Source organism: Chelonoidis abingdonii, chromosome 1, assembly GCF_003597395.2.
Source record: "Chelonoidis abingdonii isolate Lonesome George chromosome 1, CheloAbing_2.0, whole genome shotgun sequence".
Classification (NCBI taxonomy): domain Eukaryota; kingdom Metazoa; phylum Chordata; order Testudines; family Testudinidae; genus Chelonoidis; species Chelonoidis abingdonii.
This window is the reverse complement of record NC_133769.1, coordinates 339,039,522-339,065,641: the sequence shown is the minus strand read 5'-3', so window position 1 is coordinate 339,065,641 and position 26,120 is coordinate 339,039,522. Positions and strand designations below refer to the sequence as shown.

The 26,120-nt window shown below is 41.3% G+C and overlaps 1 protein-coding gene across 6 annotated transcripts in view; it reads left to right on the top strand.

Annotated features, from left to right (window-relative positions):
- Positions 1-5,809: 5,809 nt before the first annotated feature.
- Positions 5,810-26,120, top strand: part of GRIA4 (glutamate ionotropic receptor AMPA type subunit 4) — a 308,075-nt gene continuing 287,764 nt past the window's right edge. For all 6 annotated transcript variants that reach the window (XM_075061700.1, XM_075061699.1, XM_075061704.1 and 3 more), the window contains exons 1-2: positions 5,810-6,227; positions 7,343-7,501. In XM_075061700.1, coding sequence (XP_074917801.1) covers positions 6,140-6,227; positions 7,343-7,501 — 247 coding nt within the window. In that variant the 5' untranslated portion in view covers positions 5,810-6,139. The remainder of the gene's footprint in view (positions 6,228-7,342; positions 7,502-26,120) is intronic.

Below are 26,120 nucleotides of genomic sequence, written 5' to 3'. Positions count from 1 at the left end.
TATGGGTCAAAAGTATTACATCATTCTCGTTAGTGCTCTAGTAACTGCTCTGCTGAAGATCAGATCAAGTTTAACATCATGGGGCCTGATTCTGCTCTCTGAGTTTTGTACCAGTATAATTCCATTGACTTAAATGAAAATTGTCTCAATTTTTATGCCAGTGTAAATTAGAGGAGGCTTAAGCTCTGGTTTTCAGCTTCCTCAATGCGCAGGTCAAGAGAGTCTTAACAACTGCCTCTCCCGCCATGATGAAGCCCTTCCAAGTCACCTGCATCCCTTAGGGTTAATTAAGACGTCAATGGACAATTCATGGTTAGAGAATGGGATCCAAGGATGATCAAAAATTTTGACCACATTGAGGGCAGGAGGTACAGTATATTATACATATTTGCCTCAGTGATAACATAATACTAATAAGAAATATCATTAAAATAATTACCCATTCTGCTCTTGCATATGGTAAAAGACAAATAAGTTAAGGATAAGACTAGAAATAAAGTACAGTCAAAGTAAAGTTCCTGAAAATTCATTCAGCTGTTGGAAGGAGGGAGAAAGAGACCTCAGGTATATTGGTAACCTTCCCAGTATGGCTGATATCATTTTGCCACGGTGCTTAGAGACCACGGGGAAGGGGACAGTACTAGAGTCCTAGACACATTATTTGTATTTATTTGATATTGCCCACAAGGGTTAAAGCACTTCACAGAAGATAGATACTTGCCCCAAAGATCTTACTGTTTAAAGAATCTATTTGACGGCTGTTTGAAGTATAACATACATCACAAAAGGAAGGGGTAAGCAAGGACAGATGTTGTGGATAAAGCAATCCACATATCTTCTTACTGTTTAGCAACTACATTGTGAAGGCTGCACTGAAATTTGTATATGAAGCCTGACTAACTTCTATCTTTTTTACACTTCAGTAACTGAATTTAGTCTCCAGATCTGGCATAATATTACTTCACATGGCACGCCAAGAGGGCAGTGCTATGGGGGAAGTCTTTCATGCTTAAATGCCTCAGGATGGAGACACTGGCTCCTTTGGTGTTGCTAACTGGGTTTATCCAATATACAGGGCCAGGAAGCTGAAGCAGTAGTGATGTGGGGGCTCTTGAGGTGTGGACTCCTTAGAACTGAGGCAATGTTCCTTTGCACAGCTTCAGTCTCCCCATGTTTTCAATCAAACCCCTTGTGTACATCATAACCACTGACCCATCTCTCTCAATAATCCCTGACAATGCCCTTCCTCCTCCACTTCTCTACCTGTTTTTTTACCACCAGCAAATGATCCCTTGTTAGCCTGCTAATTCCCACAAGATCATCATCCCTTGAGAACAGGGATTAATGGAGATGTGGAGGGGCAAAGGATAAGAGGAGGGTTGTGGTTGGTGCCAGGAGTAGAGAGAAGCCCACTATCTGTCAAAGCACTGGCATTTCAAGAGATGTCCTAGAGCTACTCTCCAGGACAGAGGGTCTCTAGGCTTAGAGTGCATTAAGGGTTCCTTGAGAGCTACCCATTTGCCTCAGGCTGCCTACACAGCCCAGATTTCATTCTATCCCTACACCAAAAACTTTCTTTACCCTCCTCCCATCCCGGATCCCCACCCCTTTGTTTCCCACACATCTCCACTCACCTTCCTGCTTGGTTCCCTGAGTGCACTATATATCGTTATGTTGTGGGGGTGGGGAGGCAACCAACCATGTTGAAGGGGGCAGCCTTAATTAAAATCACAAATATAACACACCATTTTCTGCACACAAGGAGAATTTCAATTCTGTGATTCCTGTAGGACTCTACCAAATTAGGAATTGCTAACAGCATAGATCACCCATTACCGTAGGGCTCACAGAGAAAAGAACTTGCAGCCACCCTCCAACACCAAACCACACTCATACATCTCAACTCAAAACCACATACAGTGTAAGTGGTGACAGCCAAACTAGGCCTATATCAACCAGGAGAACACATGAACATTGAACCAATAAGCTTCCTTGGAGTCGGTTCAGACTATCTGGTTGTTCAGACTGGTGGTTCAGAGAGAGGATGAAGATGTCGGGGTTGTGGATGGCAGAAGGGGAGGTCGAGGAGATTGAGAAGGAGGATCTGGTAATAATGGAGGACTTTAACTACCCAGACATTTGTTGGAAAAGTAATATGGCAAAACACAAAATTTCAAGTAAGTTCTTGGACTGTACGGGGACAACTTTGTGTTTCAAAGTGGAGTAAGTAACCAGAGTGACAGCCATTTTAGGCTTGATTCTGACCAACAGGGAGGAAATGCTAGTGAATCTGAAGATGGAAGGCAATTTGGGTGAAAGGGATGGTGAAATAATAAATGTCATGACTCTAAGGAAAGGAAAGAGTGAGAGCAACATGTAACCCAGTAATATGCCTAAACCACTGCCCACAGCTGAAATACCAATTGGTATGCTTATTGCTGAAAGCAGCTGTAAGGCCTTTGTAGCAGCCTTAGCACAACTACCAGACCAGGAGGGGAGAGGGAAATGAGTGATCACGAGGAGCAAACATGACCTTGTGAACACCTGTCTTGAGCTTTTTGCCAAAGCATTTGGTTGTGCAAGATGGAAAGTCTGGCAGTAGTTAACTACTGCCATGTGAAACACTGCTGGTTAACTGATGGAAAATTCCACACTACTGGCTGGAAAACTACAGGCTGGAAAGCACCACACTTAACTTAGCTTCTGCTCAGCAGGTTTTATTGTGGTATTTTTTTTTAATAGAACAAGCTATGTAATGCTAACAAATTGGTTATAAAAAGAGGAAGAAATCTGAGGTCTGTGAACACTTGGACACCTCTCATGTTCCCCTGCAGATGGAAGGCTGGCCACTGGATGTCTACAGTTCTTCACTCAAGACCTCCTCAAGCCCCTGAGTAAACATGAATCTGGGGGTAATTTGGGGTGCTCTGATAAACTGTTGTGAACATGTGTAAGTGCTGGAGACTAAATAAAGTAGAAGCGTTGAGTGAAAACACTTTTGTTTGTCTGCTTGTATCATCTATCTATCAGGTGGATGGTTGTGTCCCCACTGATTTATTTCCTGTCACTGTCTTACAAAGAGTAAAGTTAGCAAGAGCTTTGAGTTCAGCAAAACCCTGGGAAACAAGCAGAATAAGGACAGTAGACTTTAACAAACCTAGAAAACTGGCAGGTAAGGTTCCCTGGGAAGAAAATCCAAGAGCAAAAGGAGTTCAGGAGAGCTGGCAGTTTCTCAAGGAGACAATATTAGACTGCAAATTATCCCAATGTGAAGGAAAGAGAGGAAGAATAGTAAGAGGCCAATATGTCTCCATCAGAAGCTCTGTAATGAACTGAAAATCAAAAAGGAATCCTACAAAAAGTGGAAACATGAAAAAATTGCTAAGGAGAGGTACAAAAGAATAGCACAAACATGTACAAACAAAATAAAAAAGGCTAAGTCGTCAAGTGAGTTTCACCTAGCAAGGGACAGAAGGCATAGGTAAAGGTTCTTTAAATACATTAAGAGCAAGAGAAATATGAAGGAAAGTGTAGCTCGTCTAAATAGCGGGAAAGGAGAGCGAATAACTGATGACATCAAGAAAGCTGAGGTGTTTAATGGCTTTTTTGCTTCAGTCTTCACAAAAAATATTAATGGTGACTTTTACTCAACATAATGTATTCAAGTCACCAGGGCCTGGTGAAATTAATCCTTGGGTACTTAAGGAATTCGCTAAAGAAATCTTTGACCAATTAGCAATTATCTTTATGAACTCCTGGAAGACAGGTGAATTTCCAGAAGACTGGAGACAGGCAAACATAGTACCTATCTCTAAACAAAGAAGACCCAGGGAATTATATATGCTGTCAGCCTAACTTTGATACCTGGAAAGATGCTGGAAGAAATTATTAAGTAATCAATTTGTAAGCATGTGGAGGATAATAGGGTTATAAGAAATAGCCAGAACAAATCCTGCCAAACCAACCCGATTTCCTCCTTTGAAAAGGTTATGTACCTATGGGGAAGCAGTAGACATGAACATTCTTGACTTTTAATTAGGCTTTTGATGAAGTCCCACATGCCGTTCTCATAAACGAACAGGGGAAATGAGGTCTAGATGAATTTACTATAGGCTGGGTGCACAACTGGTTGAAAGACCGTATTCAAAGAGTAGTTACCAATGGTTCACTGTCAAACTGGGAGGGTGTATTTAGCGAGGTCCTGTAGGGGTCAGTCATGGGTCAGTTAATATTCAATATTTTAATTAATGACTTGGATAATGGAGTGGAGAATATAAAATACTTTAAAAATTGCAAATGACACCTGGGAGGGGTTGCAAGCACTTTGGAGGACAGATTAGAATTGAAAATAACCTTGACAAACTGAAGAGTTGATCTGAATTCAGCAAGATGAAATTCAGTAAAGACAAGTAGGAAGGAAAAATCAAATGCACAATTATAAACTGAGGAATAACTTGCTAAGTGGTAGTACTGCTGAAAAGGACATGGGGGTTATAGTGGATCACAAAATGAATATGAGTCAGCCATGTGATACAGCTGCAAAAAAGGTTGTTATTATTCTGGGTTGTATTAACAGAATTGTCATATGTCAGACACGGAAGGTAATTGTCCCTGGCACTGGTGACACCTCAGGTGGAGTACAATTCAGGGTGACACACTTTAGGACAGATGTAAACAAATAGGAAAGAGTCTAAAGAAAAGCAGCAACAATGGTTAAAGGTTTAGAAAACCTGACCTCTGAGGAAAGGTTAAAAACAAAAATTGGACATGTTTAGCCTTAAAAAAAAAAGATTGAGAGGTGATCTGATCACTTTCTTCAAATATGTTAACAGCTGTTATAAAATAGATGTGATCAATTGTTTCCATGTCCACTGAACATAGGACAAGAAGTCATAGGCTTATGTTGCAGCAAGGGAATTTTAGGTTAGATATTAAGAAAAACATTGTAAGTATAAGGGTAATTAAGGTCAGGAACAGGCTTCCAGGGGAGTTTGTGGAATCTCCATTATTGAAGGTTTTTAAGAACAGGTTGGACAAACACCTGTCAAGGAAGATCTAGGTTTACTTGGTCCTGCTAGAGCACAGGGGACTGGACTAAATGACTTCTTCAGGTCTCTTCCGGACCTCCATTTCTATGATTCTATGATCTTGCATTCATTAAATATCAATTATTATTAATGAGATCAGCATCCTTCTCTTTCCCTCTCTCTCAGTGTAAGCTCCTCATCTTGTCCCCCTAAACTCTTTATATTCCACAGGCCAGGAGAGTGTAGGAAAGCGCTACTGATAGCAATAAAGGAGCAGTGACCTTGGTTACCCCCTAAGCCTTCTCTCCCTCTCATCCCCTCTCCTTTCGCCCCCTCCCCAGTTACTTCCCTCTCCAGCAGAATTTGCTCAGTGGTGTTTTTTTTCTTCTGCTGCAGTATCTAAAGTCCCACGTTTGCTGCTAGGGCTTTGCCTGAGAACAGGACTTGGCTGCAAAAGCAGGGCTCTGTTCTTCTCCTGGAGACAAACTTCATTGCTGCTGCTGCTGCTGCTCTAGCCGGGTGTGTATATGCTGGTGGGAGAGAGAAGGCGCATCCCACTTGCTGTCCTCTAGAGCCTCTGCTCCTGTGGTTGCTTTATTTATCTCTGGTTCGAAAGGCGTTTCGAGAGTGGGGTGCACTGGAGAGAGACCGAGGAAGCCGTGTGTGTGTGTGTGTGTGTGTGTGCGCGCGCGCGCCTCTCTCTCTCTCTCTCTGCTTGTGTTTATGGGAGGGGGCAGAAGGGGGGGAGATAGCGCATGTCTCATCTCTCAGTGCAGCCACTAGACGCTCTCACCACCACCAAACTCTCCACCATCTTTTGCATGTGCAACATTTGCAGCCGGACAGAAACCTCTCCCAGGGCTATGGAGACTGCGGGAAAAATCCGGCTCAGCAGGATGGATTGCTAAAAAAAAAACCATTAAAAAAATTAAAAGAAAGAAAAAAAAGGAAGGAGGAAAAAAATCTCTTCTCTTTTCCCTTCCCTTTGAATTCATTTTTATTCTTGATTTTGTTTGTAGCCACCTCGTCCTCAATGCCTCTCTGAGCAGCATCTAGCGAGAGAGAGAGAGAGAAAGAGAGAGATCAGGAGATACAGAGAGGCAAAAGAGAAGATGAGGATTATTTGCAGACAGCTTGTCTTCTTGTTTTCTGGCTTTTGCGGACTAGCAATGGGAGCTTTCCCTAGCAGTGTGCAAATAGGTAAGCGCTGCATTGGGCTGGGTGCATGTGTCAAGTGTTCCAATCATTTCCAAAGTGAGTTAGAAACCAGGGGCTGAATGAAACTGCAACGTTTCTCCCTCTACCCCCTCTTTTAACACCCCCCCACCCGGAGGGAAGCGTGTGTGTGTGTGCGCTTGGAGGTGAGTTTGTATGGAGAGGGGTTGGTTTTCTGCAGAAAAAATCATGTAAACTCCGTGATCCTTGGGGAGGGAGTTGTGCGGTATTAGAATAAGTTGTGAAGACACCTCCCCCCCCCGCACTCTCTTTAATTGAGACCCCTGTTTCTTCTGCTTTCTGGAGAGATGGCGAGTTGTTTGAAAGCCCGTTTCCCATGCACTGGCTAGTGCATGAGCTTATTTGCCACGGGGAGCGAGAGGCTGCTGGCTTTTCCTTTCTCTTTCCATAGTTTGAAAGTTTAGGATTTTGGATTGTGTTCCCCCCCCCCCCCAACTCCTATGTCTCCCTCCCCGCCCGTCCCCACTCGCTCGCCGTCTGTCACATTTCCCCTTCCCTTCTTTTCTGACGGGGCGCAGTTATTTGAATTCCTTCCAGCTCGGCTCCATCACTGCATCATTTCTCGTGCACTCCGAAAGATGCTGCTAATAAGCCCGAGCTGCTGCTGCTCTCTGCCCAGACCTGGGCTGCAGAGGAGCAAAGTTCATTCATTACCTGCCTGCTCAGCATAGAGCCTCCTTGGTTCTAATCGAAGAAGCTTCGCTCTCCTTAATCTGCCCGCCACTTAAGGCGCAGGAGGATGCTGAGTAGCTGCTTTAGCAAAGCGTTCAGTATCCTGGAGATGGAGGCTAAATGATTTCAAAGGTCACTGCAATCATGAGAAATCTGGGTATTTAAATGTGAAAGGCTAAGAACCGCGGAAGCAGGAATAGAGCCTGAATGCCGCTGGGAGGTTAAGATCGCTTTAGGACAGTGATTTAAGGTAGTGGCTGTGATTATGGATATGATTAGTTCATGTATCCCTAGACGTGCTAGGACCAGTATTACTGAGTAGCTTTGGGAGAGGTAGTTGGCCGGTTTCATAGTATAGTGATTGGCTTGTAAATAATTAACTGTTGCTTCCTTTGCTGTTTTTGTAGGTGGTCTCTTCATCAGAAACACAGATCAGGAATATACTGCTTTTCGATTAGCAATTTTTCTTCATAATACCAGCCCCAACGCCTCTGAAGCACCTTTTAATTTGGTTCCTCACGTAGACAACATTGAAACAGCTAACAGTTTCGCTGTAACAAATGCCTGTAAGTAAATGTGCCATTGATCTGGTCAAGTTATGAGTAAATTACAGTGAAATTAAGAGGAGACCACATAATTACCTTGTATAAAACAATCTATTTCAAGTCAGCTGCTCTGTTAGAAAAGGAGGGGGGGAATCCTCCTTAGTTTCTAACCTTAGCAACATCCCCTCTCCTTCTTTGTGCTGACTAACTGAATGTGACATTTACTTTAGTGTTATTACTGTAGTTTCTTGCTTTCTGGTTTCTATGGAGATGGATTTTGTGGTTGTAAAGAAAAATTGTGAATTATGAATGTCTCTGATGCTGTTAGGCATGGTGCGTCTTGCCTGTGTTTGAAAAGACACCATAATATTTGTGAACACAAGTGCTCTTCTAATGGCTGAAAGGGGACAGTGAAGCAATGGTGTGAAGGATAATATATTTGAGGAGGTTGACACTGCAGTTCATCTAGTGATGTCACTTGAGCCTGCCCTGCTCTTATATTCTGGGTTGTAAATGTCTCTTATTATCTCCTAATGCATACATCCTGTGGGTATGTCTCCATGCAGCCACACATTGGTGCCAGATCAAGTTAGTATCCGATCTACTTGATTTCACAAACCAACCCAACTGGAACTATTACTCCCCTCCCCTAGTCTGTGCACACTTTCTCATTAAAAAGAGATACTCTTGCCAAATGGGTTACATTTTTAAAAAAAAAAATAAGAAAGTATTATTATTAGCTAAACTTCTACGTTTACAGCACCTCTGGTTCCTTCAGTGTTGGGTAGAATACCTGCTTAATGCTGCTTAATGTCTGAGAGCCAGGAATAATTTGTTTTTCTGTCAGACTTCATAAGAGGTATTCATTTTACAGTATAAAACAAAATGATTTAGTGGTACAGAGCTTAATACCACTAAAATCACTGCTCCTTCTGTATACATGTTTTAGGATTCAAATTCCATGTTTTTTTTTCTCAGTGGTTTCCCAAGAATGAATTGCCCCAGGAACTAACAGCACTGAGCAACATTGCTTACTGAGAATTTAAAGTAGAAACAGGTTGGAGAAGGTTTTCCTGTTCAGTGTGCCTTTAAAATGCATACAATATTTCTTTAGTTATCTGGGTTCTCACATCCATCTCTTTCATACTTTTAATATATGTGTATTGTATGCACAGCACATTTCACATTTTAGAACATATGGGCTGCCTGTTAAATGTATGTATATAATTCTTTGCTACTCCAAGTTTCAGGTGACCACGTCACCTCATTTAACAAAAAAAGCTTCTATGTTGGCAAAATGGCACCAGTGCATATATACAGAAAAGATTTATGCCCCCCTTAGTGTGAATTCTGTATTAAGCAAGGTATTAGTTGTTTAATGCTAAAATCAACTCCAAACTAAGTAAAGGAGGAAGGAGTTTTAAAAAGTGCTTTTAAAAGTAGATAGAATGATATTAGATCCACCCAAGTGTGTTTCACTGAGAAATAGTGCATTGCATATGACCTTTTGCAGGCGCTGATCACTTATTATTGACAGAGAATTGATGCAGTGGATTTTGAAATATTTTTTGTTTTTGGTTTAGGTTTTTCTAAGCATTTGTACTTTAAATTTAATAATTATAACTAAAACCAATTGTCTGTGAATCTGCCTTCACCTCAGTCCTTTCAAATGATTTTAATGGCTGTTATTAAACTTTGAGCCCAAAACTATTGCTACAGTGTTAGGTAGAACAATACTGGGTTTAATAATAACTCTGATTGACATACATTTAAAACTTGTATCTATGACTGAACTAATTCTGCATATAAGAGATCAATATTTTAGGTACAAAAAGTATATTCTCTAACTTCCTCCTTCATTTAAACTGTTCACAGTTTCTCCTTTAGCTCTCTTTCCACCATCTTCCCCATATGTTATGTTTAGTTTGCATTATTTTAACTGATGGAAAAATGGTTCCTTTATATTTGCTGCCACTTATGGAAAGAGTGACTCACACCCTGATCAAAATTACAACAAAATGTGTAGCGAAGACAGTCTTGCAATTCTAAGCAATTTAATGATTCAGAGATGCTAAATATGGACAATATACAGAAATAAAAAAAACAAACATGTATATGCAATTATACATATGTCTGTATGCATTTGGTAGCCCCAAGTCTGCAGGCCTTATTCAGGCAAATCTCCTACTTAAATCAATATGTATATTTATCCAAACATTAGTAATTTTATTTTATGTCATATTCTACAGTTCTCTATGCCGATAGGTCTAATTGTGTTTCTTGTATTTATTTTTGTCTAAAATAGTTGAATAGTGGGTAATGTATTTTTTTTAAAAGCGCCCCTCCCAATGAAGTACAGCCAAACTGACTGACGAATGAACATATCGCATATCCCTTAAGCTAAATATGAGCAGAATCCTGCAAAAATCAATTGTCTGATAGCTGGAGGACACAGGCGTCCATGTGACTGAATTTGTTGGGTTGACAGAGGCTTCCAAAGCACAGATGTGTGAGATTTTCTAACCTAATTACAGATAAAGTCAGCATTAAGTAATATCATGGCAATACATGGCAATTCATATATATGTATATGAAACAATACCTCTATACTAAACCAATGTGGAAATACTGGCTTTGGCTCTTATCATTGTATAGAATTAAATTAGAGCACACGTGCCTCAAAATGATACAGTACAATAGGCTTAAAGCTACTGGACTGAAATGAATATTCATGTGAGGTCAAGCGTAAAGATCTAAGACGTGACCAGTTAGCTTTATTTTCTTTTCTATTTCACTGCAGAGGTTACTTGTAAAACTGCAGTGTTTGGCCCATTCCATGTATTAAGGACAATAAACAGGACATATTAAAGGTTTATGGCTTGTATGTTGGTCAAATCATGTGAATATTTTATTTGTCTTTCCAATAGACTAAAACAGTAGAGTGTCTGCTTCTTATGTACCATGATGTTTATCCAGGAATACTTTTGGAATTGAAATCTTTCTCTGTGTTCAGTTTTATATACCTTGTGATTTTCTGTATTTGTTTTGGTTTTTAATAGCCCCAGAACCATCGCATTTTTTCTTATAAATCCTGCATTCTTGAGAAACAGATCATTTTAGCAGACAGATTTTATTGTAGTTCAAATAAAATTGACCTAATTTGCACCAGCTTGGGTTTACCCCCTGTGCTGGTGTCTTATTTAAATCCTATTCATTTCTTTTATATTACGCGCATTATTAAGAGAATGTCTTTTACTGACAGAAGGAACTGAAATTATTGCAAAACATGGATCTTACAAGATTTTGACTCATCAGAACATAATAAACATAAAAAAGCTTGAATATTTGCCTAATATCATACATTTGTTTGCACATTGTATGAAGATATTTTTGCTTGTGATTAAAGGTCCAACTTCAATTGTGTTTCAAATATAAGAGCTAGGCATTTATTTTTGGAGCGGATAGTACATATTTATTCCTTAGCTAAATGTAAAAGGACTTCTTTTATTACATGCTATCCTCTATATTTCACTAACGTACTTCAACAATTCTATCAACATAATATGACCATGTTTTAAAGCCGTTTGGATACTTTAGAGAAACAGCTGAAGTTGTATAATTGCTACTAAAAGCAATTTGCCCACCAGAAGTATCCATGTCTTGTGCTGTGGGTATGGATATTCTTCAGCTGCAAAATTAAGACCTCTTAATGAATAGCCAGTCTTGCAATGCTAGTGGAGGACGTCGCTGAATCAGAAAAAAATTATATTGAAAAAGTATGGTGAACATTTTTTCTAAAAATAAAGTCTTTCCTGAGAGCCACAGATTTCCTTCACATGTACTCTTAGCCAGATCAATACATTAGTGATAAGTATCATATTTGCCAAATTGGCCACTCTTCTCCTACCAGACCACGTTATTCTACTCTTAACCGTGACTTTAATCTCAGACAGAGAATATTCAGCAAAGGATAGAACTTTTTTTTTAATTAAATATCACCTGGTAAGGAAAAAAACAGGAGCTTATTTTCTGTAAGAAAATTCCATAGGTAGGACTAAATTTCCTGTTTCACCAGGAGTTTTAATTTTTTCCGGTTCTTGTTTTAGAATGTAGTTCTTCTGACTAATGCAGAATTGATGGCTCTAGAAACAGAGGGTCTGATACTGTCTCACTGAAATGAACAGAAGTTCACCATTAACTTCAGAGTGCAGGACCGGGCCCCATACAGAACAGAGAGGCAGAATGCATGTTCCCCTGCTCACACTGGTCTATGAATGTTTCCATGAACGGCCTTTCCGCTAACACTTCCAAAAGGATTACCAATCGGATTTAACTATAGTGGTGGTTTTAAATTGTGGATATCTGTCAGTTTGACTTATTTTACATGAGCCACCAAAGAGCCCTTGGGGTAGTATCAGCTTTCATTTGCCAAGCTGCCTAGCAATGGGATTTTCATTAAATTTGCTTATTAACTCAGTTTAAACAATTACACCTCAGTTCAGCACTAGGAGTGTAACCATCATTTAATAATCAACTTTGTTTAAAAACATAGTGGTGTTCTTTAATTAGGGATCAAGGCTGCATGGGACTGACTGAGTTATTTTGCCCTCAAGAATAGTATAATTTTCCCAATGGCTAAGATCTGGAATGTACCAAAAATTAGTACTGTATAGGCAAGCTTAAACTGCAGGGGTAAATATTGTTTCAAACGAACAGAAGACTAACTTTGTTGTTAAAATCCTGTTTCAGAAGGATTAGATCTATTACAAAATCCCATTCCAAAATTATTATTTTTTTTTTAGTAAATGAACCTTATTGTAAGTTAGACCCTTATTACTTAAACTGATTTCTCGTATGATTTCTTTAACTATCACTTGCTGGTAGATTCAAAGAATATAGCTGCTATTGACTTTAAGAGAAGTTATGTACACACATGAGGAGAACAAACTCCTCATAGAGCAAACGTTTTAGCTTAAGTCTTTGTTTGCATGCTCTCTGTGAAACAATTCTGCAGCAGACAACAAATCCACCTTCAATCGTTCCACTTTTAAAATAAGGATTTAGTTTTCAAGGTTATTGTCAGGAAAATAAATTCTGGCCTTCACTAAAACATAGTCAAATTTCCTCAGTGAGAATTCAAAAAGAAACTCTCTGCTGGCATGAAATAAAGCATTCATCATAGCATTCTTCATCTTATTGAATTGACTAAAAGTATAACCTCAGGAGCATTGTTATAGGATACAAAAATCGTTTCATCTTCCTTTTGGAAGATTAGTAGGAAAGATTCAGTTTCTCTATTTTTTTCTGCAGATGCCAGTACAATGTAGTCCCTCTTGCTCAGAATGAAGTAGTTTAACAAGTAAATTAAACTGATTCACTTCACCAATCTCAGGGCATATCTGCACTATGGGTGCTACAGCTACCTGCATTGACAGAAGAGGTTTGTCCATCAATGTAGGTAAACCCATGTAACCAAGCAGCAGCAGCTAGGTTGACAGAAGAACTCTTTTTTTTGACCTAGCTGCATCTGCAGCCGGTATTAGGTTTGCTTAACTATGGGGCCCAGGGGTGTTATTCTTTCATGCCCCTGAGTGATGTAGCTATGTCAATCTAAATTTTAGGTGGAGGCCAGTCAAAAGAGCTTATGCACTTCCTTTTTAGGTCGTGATTGTTTTGAGATTGTTCCTGAAAGGGGGAAGCAGTCTGGTTCCATTTCTGAACAATTTGGGATCATTTTGGGTGAATTGTGCTGTTCCCGATTCGAAACCGGGGAACTTGTCTGGATTTCCAGAATTTACTTCTACTTGGTAATACAGAAGCCTCAAATTGCACATGGGGAGAATGTGTGCTGAAAGAGCTTAAGCATTTAACTTCAGCATATTTAGCAAATTGCTGCATCACCTTTCTAATCAATGTGAGACTTTTTAACCATTCTTGCACCAATGGATGAAATGGAGCAGCCTTGGTGTATAGTAGGCTTGGAGTGTACTCTTTAATTGTTGTTTACACTATTCTTTCAGCAATAGCACCATCGTTTACATTGACCTATTATTTTTATAAATTAAAAAGGTTGGGCCAAATATTCCTCTCATTTGGGTCTTGTTCTTGCTTGATGTTAATGGGAGTTTTATCACTGGTTTCAAGTGATGGCATATCAGACCTTTACACCAGAGCAAGCCTGATAGTGTCAAAGAGATTACACCGGTGTAACTAAGAAGCAAATTGGAGCTGTGCTGTAGATTTCCAGTCTTGTGTGTGTTGTTGACTTGGGCTATACTTTTGGACTAGTACTGCACAATATCATACTCTCTGTTAGCATGTGTAGTACTTTCTACTACTTATACAGGCAAAACTGTACATCAGTTATCTGTATTCATGTGTGAAGATAGAGGGGTATATTCTTATTTCATTTACACCCACTGTAAATCAAGGGTAATGCTACTGAACTCGATGGAATTGCTCTTGATATATGCCAGTGTAATTGAGACCAGTATCTAGTCCCGAAGGTGCAATGTTTGGTTAATTTCAGGGTGTTTTTATCAGCAGTTCCACTAGCCATATCTCTGTTTGCCAAAAATGTTTGTGTCTTTATGTAGTCTTACATTTTAAAATCATAAGATCTTTTGCGTGGCCTTTAAAAATGAATAGTTATTGGTATGATGAATAAACAAGTATTTTATGGTCTGGATTCTCTAAAAAGTTGAGTGCCAACAGCTTCCATTGTTAGCCACCTTAGTAAGATGCCAGATTTCAAAGAGAACGTATCTTCTGTTTAAACATCTAAATAGAGACCACATTTTCCAAAGTGCTCAGCAGCTCCTATGGTTCTCAGTGAGAGTTGCTAGGTGCTGAGTACTTTGTAAAATCTGGTCCTTCGGAAAAGTCTGACTCTCTGTAGGTAAACTACAGCATCTTAATAGTGCCACTTCCCTGCATGAACTTTTGTTTCTTTCATGTTCTCCCTGAATGGGCAGGCTCCAGGGGAAGAAGTTCAGTCTGTGTGACTTGCTCACATAACTGCTGACCTTTTTTTTTTTAAAAAAATAGAAAACAGGGGATCTAAGGTGGCAATTGAGTGTCATCTTTATCTTGACTATACAGCATAGAGATCCAATCTTTCTCCCCTCCTACTAGTTTCTCTTAGAAGTGCTGATTGTGGATAAGTTTTATGTTGACCTCACCAGGGACTATATCATGGCATATTTGTGAGCTGCTACTATTGCTGTTTCTGGGCTAACTACGCTAATATTAACAAATTCCAATACAAAATATTGCCCCTCTTCCTATAGTGCTTATCCTGGCAAAACTCCCCTTGACTTAAATTGGAGTTTTGCCTATGTAAAGATTGAAGAATTGAGCACATTACTATTAAGCAATAATATGAATCAGATTTTTCACAATGCAAACAGGTTCTCTGTTATGATTAAGTGTTTAATTGTCTACTTTTAAAAATGTGTAATATAGATCATTGTTTTCTTGTGTTCCATAGTCCATTTCACCCTTCTATTCATATGCAATCATTACTCTTGAAAAACACAGTCTGTTGCAGTACTTTTCCGTATTCTAAAGTCAGGGATATCGTGAGCGTGACTGCAGATATTTTCTATAAATACAAATAGAGCACAACAGAAATAAAAAGCACTTGAAAAAGAAAATCCACACAAGCTCATTTATTGGCTGCTTTGGCAGAGCGGGGATTTGAACACATTGTGAAGACTGACATTAAATATGTGAGCTTTTAGCTATTCAGAACCATTGCAGACCTTCTCTGGGATAGATTCAGTCTCTGCTCCGTTTGCAGTCTTACACTGATATCAGTGTTTGCACAGTAATCTTTCATGCTCTTAGAGTTTGAACTTAGTTGTAAGCTCAGTTTATGATTAGCCAATGAATGGCTGTAGAATAGATGTTCTAGGGAGCTAGGGAAGCAGCTTGGGTAAGTTGTTGAAGAGAATTCTGATGTTGGGCAAGACAACTAATATGCCTTTGCCTCAATTTCCACATCTTTTACATGGGGATAATAATACCTACCGGTACTTTTGAGATTTTGGGATAAGAGGTAAGATATGTATGTTTGTATTATTATTATTTATTTTTTATCATATGAAGTACTTACATTTTGACAAATTTCTTCAGTAGTTTGATACATTACGCTCCATTTTTTCTTGTCAACCTTTCACTGATATAGAATGACCATCCCATCACACCTCAGAGTGGGATCTGTTTCCTCAGTGGGTGAAATGTTTCATGTAATACATATCCTGGGGAAAAGGCTGTCCTAAATCAAAGGGGAAATAAAATGTAAATTATTATTTGTCCCCAGCAGTTTATTATTCATCTTTAACACTCTTTTTCAGCAGTGCCCTTATTTATCATACTGATAGTTAATGTGATGTATGAGTCTGGACTATGCTCAATTCCTGTCTGGGGGACAATACAGAGCATAAGCAAAAACGTCAGTTATTTAAACACAGATACAATTATGTAAAAAGCATACATAAATATCCATCACATAAAAAAATGATATTCAAAATGTACATTGGTCTACTCAGCCCTCCCCTAAGAAGTTGATGGGGGGATTAGGAGCCAGAGCTTGCAGATCTTCAATTCCTCCCTTAGTTTTTGTGAACGAATCAATGGATTTTCACCTTAAGCCTGTCATTAGTGATTTCCCCAGGCCCCTTTGGACTGGAATGTTTAGGAATCTTTTGCTAGCAGTGGACTCAAGTCTTGATCACCACAACTCATTTAAACTCCAGAGTAAACATGTAAGGGTGGAATTTAGGAGCGCAAGTCCCAATGAAAGTCAAAGGACTTGTTCTCTTGACTAACTCAGGTGTTTTTCAAAATCATTTTTTCCCACAAGTTCCTAAAAATAATTCAGTTCCAGCATGGCTGCTTCCATTTCAGACTGGTGATGCACCTGATCAAAAGATGAGTCTGCCTAGGTCAGGTCCATGCAACAGTGTAGAAATCTGCTGTGGCCCCAGCTGAGAGTGGCTGAGACCATGATTTCTTCAATAATTTTGGCTGCTGTCAGTATCCTTGCTGTTCTCCGGCCTGGGAAATTAAAGCAACAAAATAAGAATTACCCTTTTAAAAGAAATATATTTATATGTAAATGTCTATGGTGTGAGCTCTTAAAGAAATAAGATGTCTGGTGGAGGCAGAGCTGGTTCAAAGCCAGCATGAGATATGCACCAATAGCTTCTGGCCATGTTCTGCTATCAGCAACACTTCAAACAAAGAAGGGCAATAAAATAAATGGTGGGGGGAGATTGTGCTCTTCCTAGAGTCCTAGATGGACCATTATGATCATCTTGTCTGACTTCTGTGTAAGAGAAGCCAAAGAACTTCACCCAGTAATTTTTGCATCAAGCCCATAACTTCTATTTGAGCTGGAGCACATCTTTTGGAAATAAATCTGAGCTTGATTTAAAGACTTTAGATAATGGAGAATATCCCTGGGAAAGTTTTCATGTTGTCATCCACCATCTCTCCCTTTGCACTGTACATAATGAACATGCATAATAGGAAATCAATTAAAATGTCATTCTGCCTACCAAGTTTGTTATGGGTCTTATATTTAGAGAATTGTAGGTGTCAGCACAACCTTAATCCTGCTGTTGTGGTCCATATATTCTGGACCCTAAAGATCTATAGGTGGTTGGTTGTCTGTAGGAATTTCCTGTCCAGAGTTAAAATTGGAGGCTAAGATTTATTTAATGACAACACATTTTTGCCTTATGGTGGAATAAAAATGTTCCCTTGAGATACACTTCCAGTTGTCCCAGAGAATTGATTTCTTTTTCTACTTAAAGCAGGAACATCTCCTAAACCCACAGCACAGATTTCTAGACTAGGAACCATGGGAGCAAGAGCTGAATGAATGCATCTGAAGGATATGGATGAATACTCTTGCAAATAAAAAAACTGATCCACATCACCAGTATTCACAACCCCTTTTCCTCACTTATTTGCAAATGTAACCCACCAGTCAGTGTGTGTTACACGTCCCCCTGTTTGTCTGATATGAATCTGTTACATCTCTTAGCTACAGAGCCTTGGTATTCAGCTTAAGATGTGAAGACCTATGCATTTGGTTGTGGAGTCCCTTGTTTAATCCCTGGTGTGTCAGACAAGATGACAGCCTGCCCTCAAACATTGTGAGGAAAGAGATTTTATACACAAGAGTATTTGCAGAAAGCAAAAGCTTGAATAATCAAACACTAGAAGTAACCTCATAGCCATTTTCAAAGATTTGTTGAACTATTCTGAATAGCAAACAGTTTTGTAAGTAGAAAGAGGGACTGACCTTTCCTGCGTATATAGCTTAGGTCAATAAATCAGGGAACTGAAACAATAACTGGCTTTGACCATTGATCACATGGCACAAATAGCAAATCACCAACAGCAAATACTGGCAGTGTCCAGTTTGCAAACAATCCAGAGCTAAATTATGTTTGCATAAATTATTCATTAAATAATTATTATTAACACATCTGTAAATATCACGATTTGCTCATGGGTAATTTATGAACAGAAGAAATAGGCTAAATTAATGAAATAATATATTTACAATGAATAATTCATTCAGCTCTGCTAGGAATTGTGCCTGGAGATCTGGACTCCAAAGCACATGTTGTGGCAAATACTTGTCTTCAGTTCTTTAAAGACCTTATTACAGTCAGGCCTGGCTGGTCATTAGGGTCTAATGAGTCTAAGCCCCACCAATAGTGTTACCTGCATAGTATGGACTGTGTACTGCAGGATGCATTACCACCTGCTACACAGATTGGCTCCAGGTGAGGCTGGACCTTCTCTGGTTCCTGGAGACTGCAGTATATCTGTTCCTACTAGTGGACTTCTGGTCCTGTAGCATATATGGTCCAGGCAGCAGAAAAGAGGAGGCACAAAGGGGGGATACAGAATTTGGAGGAATTTGAGATCATATGCACATGCTCCTTGCTGCCTCTGCTCTTGAATTTTCAGACCCAGTAACAAGAGCAAGAGTTCTGAATTGGGGGAGGTGAGCTTCTGAGTTTGGTGGGTGTCACATGGGTAGGGAAGGAGCTCTGAGCCTGGGGATGGGTTTTGTGGAAGGGCAGGGAAGAGGGGAGGAGTGTTCTGAGTCTGAGGATGCTGGAGGGGGAGCATTCTGATGTTTGAAAAGACTAAGAAGGTGGAAGGGAAATGGGTCACTAGTCCAAAGGGTGATGTGTGGCCAGGTATTTCTGTGCTGGTGAGTGTGCTGTGCCAGAGGGATCTGAGGGGATTGGGGAGGTTCGGGACTGGACATGTGGATGGGCTGGGTTGGCAGGTTGAGTGTAGAGGGGAATGGAGTGAGCTGGCCAGTGAGGCTGTCGGTTAACAGATGTGTATGTCCAAGAGGTGGTAGGATCAGAGGTAGACTGCAGGAGAAGAACTTGGGAATTAGCAAGAATGGTGAAGGGGTGACAGAGTAATAAATAATATTTTCTCCCACTTTTCCCTTTACTGTAAAGGGCCCTAGCTTTTAATTCTGAAATGGGGACAAGCTGTGAGAAGGAATGGCAGTGCCCTCTTTACTTCGCACTTCCCCACCGACCTCCCCTGTCCCCCATCAGAATGCTCCCCAGTGGCATCCCTGATCAGAGTGTCCGTTTTTCACTTGATCAACCTGCCGAGGATCATGCACGTGTGTTAGAAAGAATTTGCAAGCAACAACCTCATCATTTATTTTGGGCCCTGGCTGCCAATGGATGCAGCAGAAAAGATTCTTCATAATCTCCATAATAAGTACTTAAGAGGTGCTGGAAGGTGGCAAAATGGCAGACAACTAGAACTGGTCAAGGGAGGAATTCCCTCCCCCAATAACTCCCGCCCCCCTCCAAACACACACCTAGGAACAGACAGTTCTGTTACAGTTACGGCATACTGTAAAAACATTTTGCAGAATGACATTTTTTTATTAGACTTTAGCACAGAGGCCCTGTAGAACAAATAAATTGAGTCCAGATACCTACCAGCATGATGTCATTAGCCCTTTAAGGAATTGGCGGGGGGTGGGAAACAGAGTAAAGAATTTTTTTTCCCTGATATGCATCGGAAAGAACTGGGGTCTTTGCAAAAGCTCAGAGAAAATTTGCCTGTTCGTGCTTCCTGTCCTTCAGCATCTCTGATTGTCATCTAATGTCTCAACTCGCTCCCATCTCAGGCTGTCCACCATTGACTCTTCCTTGATCAGTATTTTAATATTTTTAAAGGTGCGGATGGTGGTTATACCACAAAAGACAGTCTGTACAGATGGATTGAATTTCTCTTCTCCATTCTTCTTTGGGATTCTGACAGATATGGAAGGAGTCCTGCATTCTCATTTCCTGATGAAAGCCCTGAGTGCTCATCATTCTTTCAGTTACTGTTTATGATAGAAATCTTCTGCACTTTAGTTCTGCTGGCAAGCAGAGCTTCAGATCTTAATCGCATTTCCTTTGCCAGCCTTTCACATACTATGCTAAATGGGAAGCTAGTGGAAAGTCATCTGAGCAATCACAATAACAGGATCATAATTATAATGCTCTATACTCATACATAACCTGAGATTAAAATGAGGTCAGTTCTGGCACTATGCATGTGAAAAGGTGAGGCTTTTCCCTACATTCTGTGGTCAACAGGAGCATCTGATAATGACCATATTGTCTGGTTCCTACTGGGCTTTGGCATCGTCACTTTGAGCCTAGCTGTCAACTTCTTACACTAGTCAGCATTTAGATGCACAAATAAGCTCAGTAAAACCCGTGGGGCTACTCACGTGAGGAACTACTTACCAGTGTGAACAGGGAGGGGGGTTTCACTGCCTGATTTTTAAATATGGAGATATATTAAAGGATGTATTGTTAACATCTATCTACTTTTATTACAAAGGAGATTCAGGCCTGGTCTACGCTAAGATTTTAGGTCGAATTTAACAGTGTTACCTCAGTTTTAAGCCTGGACCTATCCACACCACGAAGCCCTTTTTTTCGACTTAAAGGGCTCTTTAAATTGATTTCTTTACTCCACCTCCGATGAGGGGATTAGCGCTGAAATCGGCCTTGTCGGGTCGAATTTGGAGTAGTGTGGATGCAATTCGATGGTATTGGCCTCCGGGAGCTATCCCAGAGTGCTCCATTGTGACTGCGCTGGACAGCACTCTCAACTCAGATGCAGTGGCCAGGTAGACAGGAAAAGGCCTGCGAACTTTTGAATTTCATTTCCTGTTTGGACAGTGTGGTGAGCTGATTAGCGCAGGTGACCATATAGAGCTCATGCAGAGCTCATCAGCATGATGTGCACATTGCCAGGTCAATTTCTTGTTTTGATCCACTCCATCTATGTTTTACACCGTAGGCTGGGAGCTGACGGTACAGTATGATTATTAGCCATCGTCATCTCCTGGGTGCTCAGCAGAAGATGCTGCATTACGACTGCTAGCCATCATCATCTCCTGGCTGCTCGGCAGAAGATGGGAATGACCTGGCTGAGTCACTCCCATGTCTGCCCAGGCATCCCTGACTGAACTCACCAAGGTCGGCTAAAAGAACACCAAGGAGTACGACGACGATGGCTACCCATTGTAATGCACCGTCTGCTGCCAAAAGGCAATGAGCTGCTGCTGTGTAGCAATGCAGTTCCACGTCTCCCAGCACCGAGGAGACGTATGGTGACGGTGAGCTGAGTGGGCTCCATGCTTGCCGGAGTATGGCGTCTGCCCAGGTAACCCAGGAGAAAAGGCACAAAACCATTGTCCGCCATTGCTTTCACGGAGGGAGTGAGTGAGGTGGGGCCTGATAACATGCACCCAGAGCCACCAGCAGCACTGTTTTTGCCCCATCAGGCATTGGGATCTCAACCCAGAATTCCAATGGGCAGCGGAGACTGCGGGAACTGTGGGATAGGTACCCACAGTGCAACGCAGCCTCGGTACTGTGGACACAGTCTGCTGACTTAATGCACTTGGAGCATTTTGTGTGGGAACACACACAATCGACTGTATAAAACGATTTCTAAAAAAACAGCTTCTATAAGTTTGACCTAATTTCATAGTGTAGACATACTCTCAGTTACAGAAGATATATTCTTCAATTGATTACATTTGTAACTCCCATTCACATTAATGAGAGTTAAGTATGTGCACCAAGAGTTGTAACCTAAAGGATCAGCTATTAGAATATTGTTTTATTAAGTTATGTATTAAGATGATGCACTGCTCTACCCTTCTGTCCTTTCCCAGTCCTCTCTGTCAAAGTAGTCTCCAAGAACCGTTAGAAGTTATTGACTGCGATAAATGAGTGGTTTGTACCTACTTCAGTAAGATCCACTGGGTCCTTTCCCAGCCACAAAAGCATTTTCCACAATTAATTAAAATTTAAAAGTTTAACTTGCATCTACTTTTTGTGGTAAACCACAAATGCTTCTCAAAAGTTTGCACCTGTTATTGCAGCAAGTAAACTCAGATGATGATATCCTTAAAAATGTGTGTAATCATCACAAACTGATGCAATATTTTCCTCTATGAGAAAATGGTAGCAAAGTGATTTAAAGTCATATCTTTATATTGATATATAAAGGTTTTTTGTTTTGTTTTTTTTGGAATGGTGCATACCAGGGCATGGGTCACTTGCTGGAGGATTCTCTGCAGCTTGAGGTCTTCAAACCACAATTTGAGGACTTCAATAACTCAGGCATAAGTTTGTTATAGAAGTGGATGGGTGAGATTCTGTGGCCTGCATTGTGCCGGTCAGACTAGATGATCATAATGGTCCCTTCTGACCTTAAAGTCTATGAGTCTATACCATTCTTTTGGTATATTTGGCCTAGGACTTCAGGGCAACCAACATTCATTGGCTGGCTCAAGCAGCAGCCATTTCCCCTTCATATTCAGCCTGTTCAACTATTTAGTACGGGAGAGGAACAGGGCCATGAACCCTATCCCCTCCCTACATGCTACTTACCTCAGGCAGCACTGATTTGCAGCAGGTCTTACACTCAGGGGAGTACAAGCGCTGCCACCTTTCGGTACAAGAGGCAAAAGTGACAGGTCGCCCTGAGGCAAATATTATTTTAATGCTACCCAGAGTTCCCTCCAGCATTTTAGGAAAGGGTTGTCTGTGTGGTAGGCTACAGGAAAAATTAAGCAAGTAGATGAGAATCCAAAATGTTTGAATACCTTAAAAATTCTTGTGAATCCTTAATTTTGGCATTATCTTGGACTGATCTAAACATACAGGAGATGCCTTGAAGGAAGAGAATTTTAGAGTATGATGGGTCTTCCATCCATAGGTTTTTGGGAGGAAATCCCTAATACCACCTGAAAGGTGTAGATTTGGAGGAAAATTGTTAGATGCAAGTTATTGTCAAGTTCAAGTTGGAATTATTGTTGCAAAAAGCTTGTGTAGATGTGTGGCCAAGAGGGAGCTCTGTCTCTGCAGGAGTTTTTACACTTCTTTCAGCTAATTCAAAGATCCAAATACTAAATCTAGCACTCAGGGAGAACTTGTGGATTTATGACAGTCCCTGAAGGACTTTGGCTCACAGCTATTCATATAGGTAATTTATAAAATTTATGATAGATGTAATAATTCTGCAATAATATTCTTCATTTTGCTTTTTCAGCACACAGTGTGTGAGAGAACAAAACCAAATGGAAATTTCTTGGACAAAAACCTGGGCTCAGTTTTGCTCTTGCTTTAATCTAAAGTAGTTCCATTGACTTCCTGAGGTTTATTCAGGATTTATAATGGTGTGATGAAGAACACAATTCGGCCCCTAGCTGCAATATGTGTTGTTCGGGTATATTGTATTTTGTGCAGGGTTCTCTCTAACAGTTTTTCATTTAAAAAAAACCAACAATTTACCAGTGATGGTGCTAGGACACTGCCATTCCTTCTTTCTACTCTCATTCTCTCAAATATCTTCATGAATATTTGGAGCACTGACTAATCCCAGTATGTTATATTCTTCAATGAATGTCCAGGATCCTGCATGGAGAGAACAGGGCTACTAGGTCTAAAGAGGAGCTGTTTAAGGAAGGGTTGGGAGCACGGCTGGATCAGGTCTCTTTCCTAAAGTGAATCATAGCCAGGGCTGCCCAGAGGATTCAGGGGGCCTGGAGCAAAGCAATTTTGGGGCCCCCTTCCATAAAAAAAATTGCAATACTATACAATACTATATTCTCATGGGGGTCCCTGCGGGGTCTGGCACAAATTGCCCCACTTTCTGCCCCCCCACACGGGTGGCCCTAGGAAAAATAAACCGTTTGCATCTCGGCACAAACCCAGTTTTGAGGAAACTTCTTTACAAGGTATCACTGGTTCTCAGCATCAGCTAGAGCTAAAAGGCACTAAAGCTCATTAAAAGGGTTGGACAAATATTTTCCGTCAAAACTTTTTCTGGATCGAAAACTAGGGGTTTTTAAAAAGCAGAAAAAAAATCACGGACAATGTCTGCTTTCCTTCAAAATTTGTTGTGTTTTTTTTTAATTGAAAAGCTGAAATTAGTCTGCCAAAACCTGAATATGGTTTGGGGTTTCAGAAGTGTGTGGCCAAATATTTGCTGCTTGCTGTGTTTGATTGTTTAAAGAAACAATAAAAAAATTCTGCTTAAAAAAAAATCCAAAACTTTTGAACCACCTCAGCTTGTGACCAAACGCCTGAGCCCATCCAGTCAGAGATTTTTCCAGGTTTCTGATACTCTGCTGGCTTCCTTGACTCATATCTGTCTCCATAACTTTGGGTTCATTTAGGTTAGAACATAAGAACGCCATATTGGGTCAAACCGAAGGTCCATCCAGCCCAGTATCCTGTCTACCGACAATGGCCAATGCCAAGTGCCCAGAAGGAGCAAACCTAACAGGTAATGATCAAGTGATCTTTCTCCTGCCATCCATCTCCATCCTCTGACAAACAAAGGCTAGGGACACCATTCTTTACCCATCCTGGCTAATAGTCATAAATGGATTTAACCTCCATGCATTTATCTGTTTCCTAGAGACTGGCTCCATGGGGTCTCTCACAAACTGGAGATGGTTACTGTAGGTTTGTCTTTAGTATAGCTTATATACATACTCCACGAACTGAGCATTTGAGCGTGTTCCAGAATCTGGGATAAGCCTATGATGTGAAAACTGAAATGCTCAAAATAATACATGCATGTGAATGGACACAGGGGTGCTAAAATTAAATTTACCCAGGGGTTCTCAAACTGGGGGTCAGGACCCCTCAGGGGGTCACGAGGTTATTACTGGGAGTCACAAGCTGTCAGCCTCCACCTCAAACCCCGGTTTGCCTCCAGCATTTATAATAGTGTTAAATATGTAAAAAAAGTGTTTTCAATTTATCAGGGAGGGAGTGTCGCACTCAGAGGTTTGCTATGTGAAAGGAGTCATCAGTATAAAAGTTTGAGAACCACTGAATTAACCCATCTGGAGCCTCAGGGAATGTAGGGGGGGGTCTCCCTTGGTAGGGTTGGGAAGGATATTGCTCTTCTCATGTCATCCCTCCCCCGGTGGCTAATTTTAAATAAAGCTATCCTCCCCTGACATGAATCTCCCTATGGCACTGAAATTAAATATAGACTATAGTTTGGCATTTGAGAAGTGAAAGGGATGGTAGCCCTAATGGAAAAGGTAACAGCTTGACTCTTCTGCAAGCTTCAAACTGCTGAATGAGCTTTAGGGTAGGGACGGCTGTGCCTCCCAAACAGCCTGGCCCTGCCCCCTATCCGACCCCCACCCACTTCCTGCCCCCTCGACTGCCTGCCCCCCTCAGAATCCCTGACCCATCCTGCTCCTTGTCCTCTCACTGTCCCCCAGAGACCTCACCACTGCTCCTTGTCCCATGACTGCTCTGACCCCTATCCATGCCCCCGCTGAGTCCTGACAGACCCCTGGAATGCTCACAATCCAACCCCCCCATTCCCTGTCCCCTGACCGTCCTTCCAACCTCTGCTCCCTCCCTTTCCCCAGGACTCCCTGCCCCTTAGCCAACGCCCCCGGCCCCGGCCCTGGCTCCCCCCTCACTTGGAGCCTCAGCCGATCCAGGACCATCCCTTGACAGCTGCAGAGTGGCTTCGGTGGGGCCTGAGCTCTGCCCCGCTCAGAGCCACGTGGTAAGGGGACGGGGCTGTGAGCTCCAGGCCGAGCTCAGCTCCGTCCGCTCAGCCTGGAGCTCACAGCCCCTCCCCCTTACCATGCGGCTCTGAGTGGGGAGGAGCTCAGGCCCCACTGGAGCCACTCCGCAGCTGTTGAGGGAAGCTGCTGGATACGCTGAGGCTCTGGGAGAGGGGGCGGAGATGGGGTCAAGTGGGGTCAGGGAGAGAGCCTCAGCCATTGTCGTGGGGGCACCTGCGGAGTCCGGGGCAAATTGCCTCACTCCCTCCCCCCCCGGGCGGCCCTGATCATAGCTGGCCCTACCCTTTCCTTGCTGGGAACCTTCCCTCCATCTCAGACTGCTCTCCCAGCATGATCAGCTTTCCTCTGATATCTGGTTCCTCCCTGCTTACTCCTACAGAATCCAGAGAGGAGGCAGGACTGGCATAGAGTGAGGTAGAACCAGCAAGGACCTGGTAACATGAGCAGTGCCAACAACATGAACCCATTGGCTTGTTGGAGGTGTGATGTTAC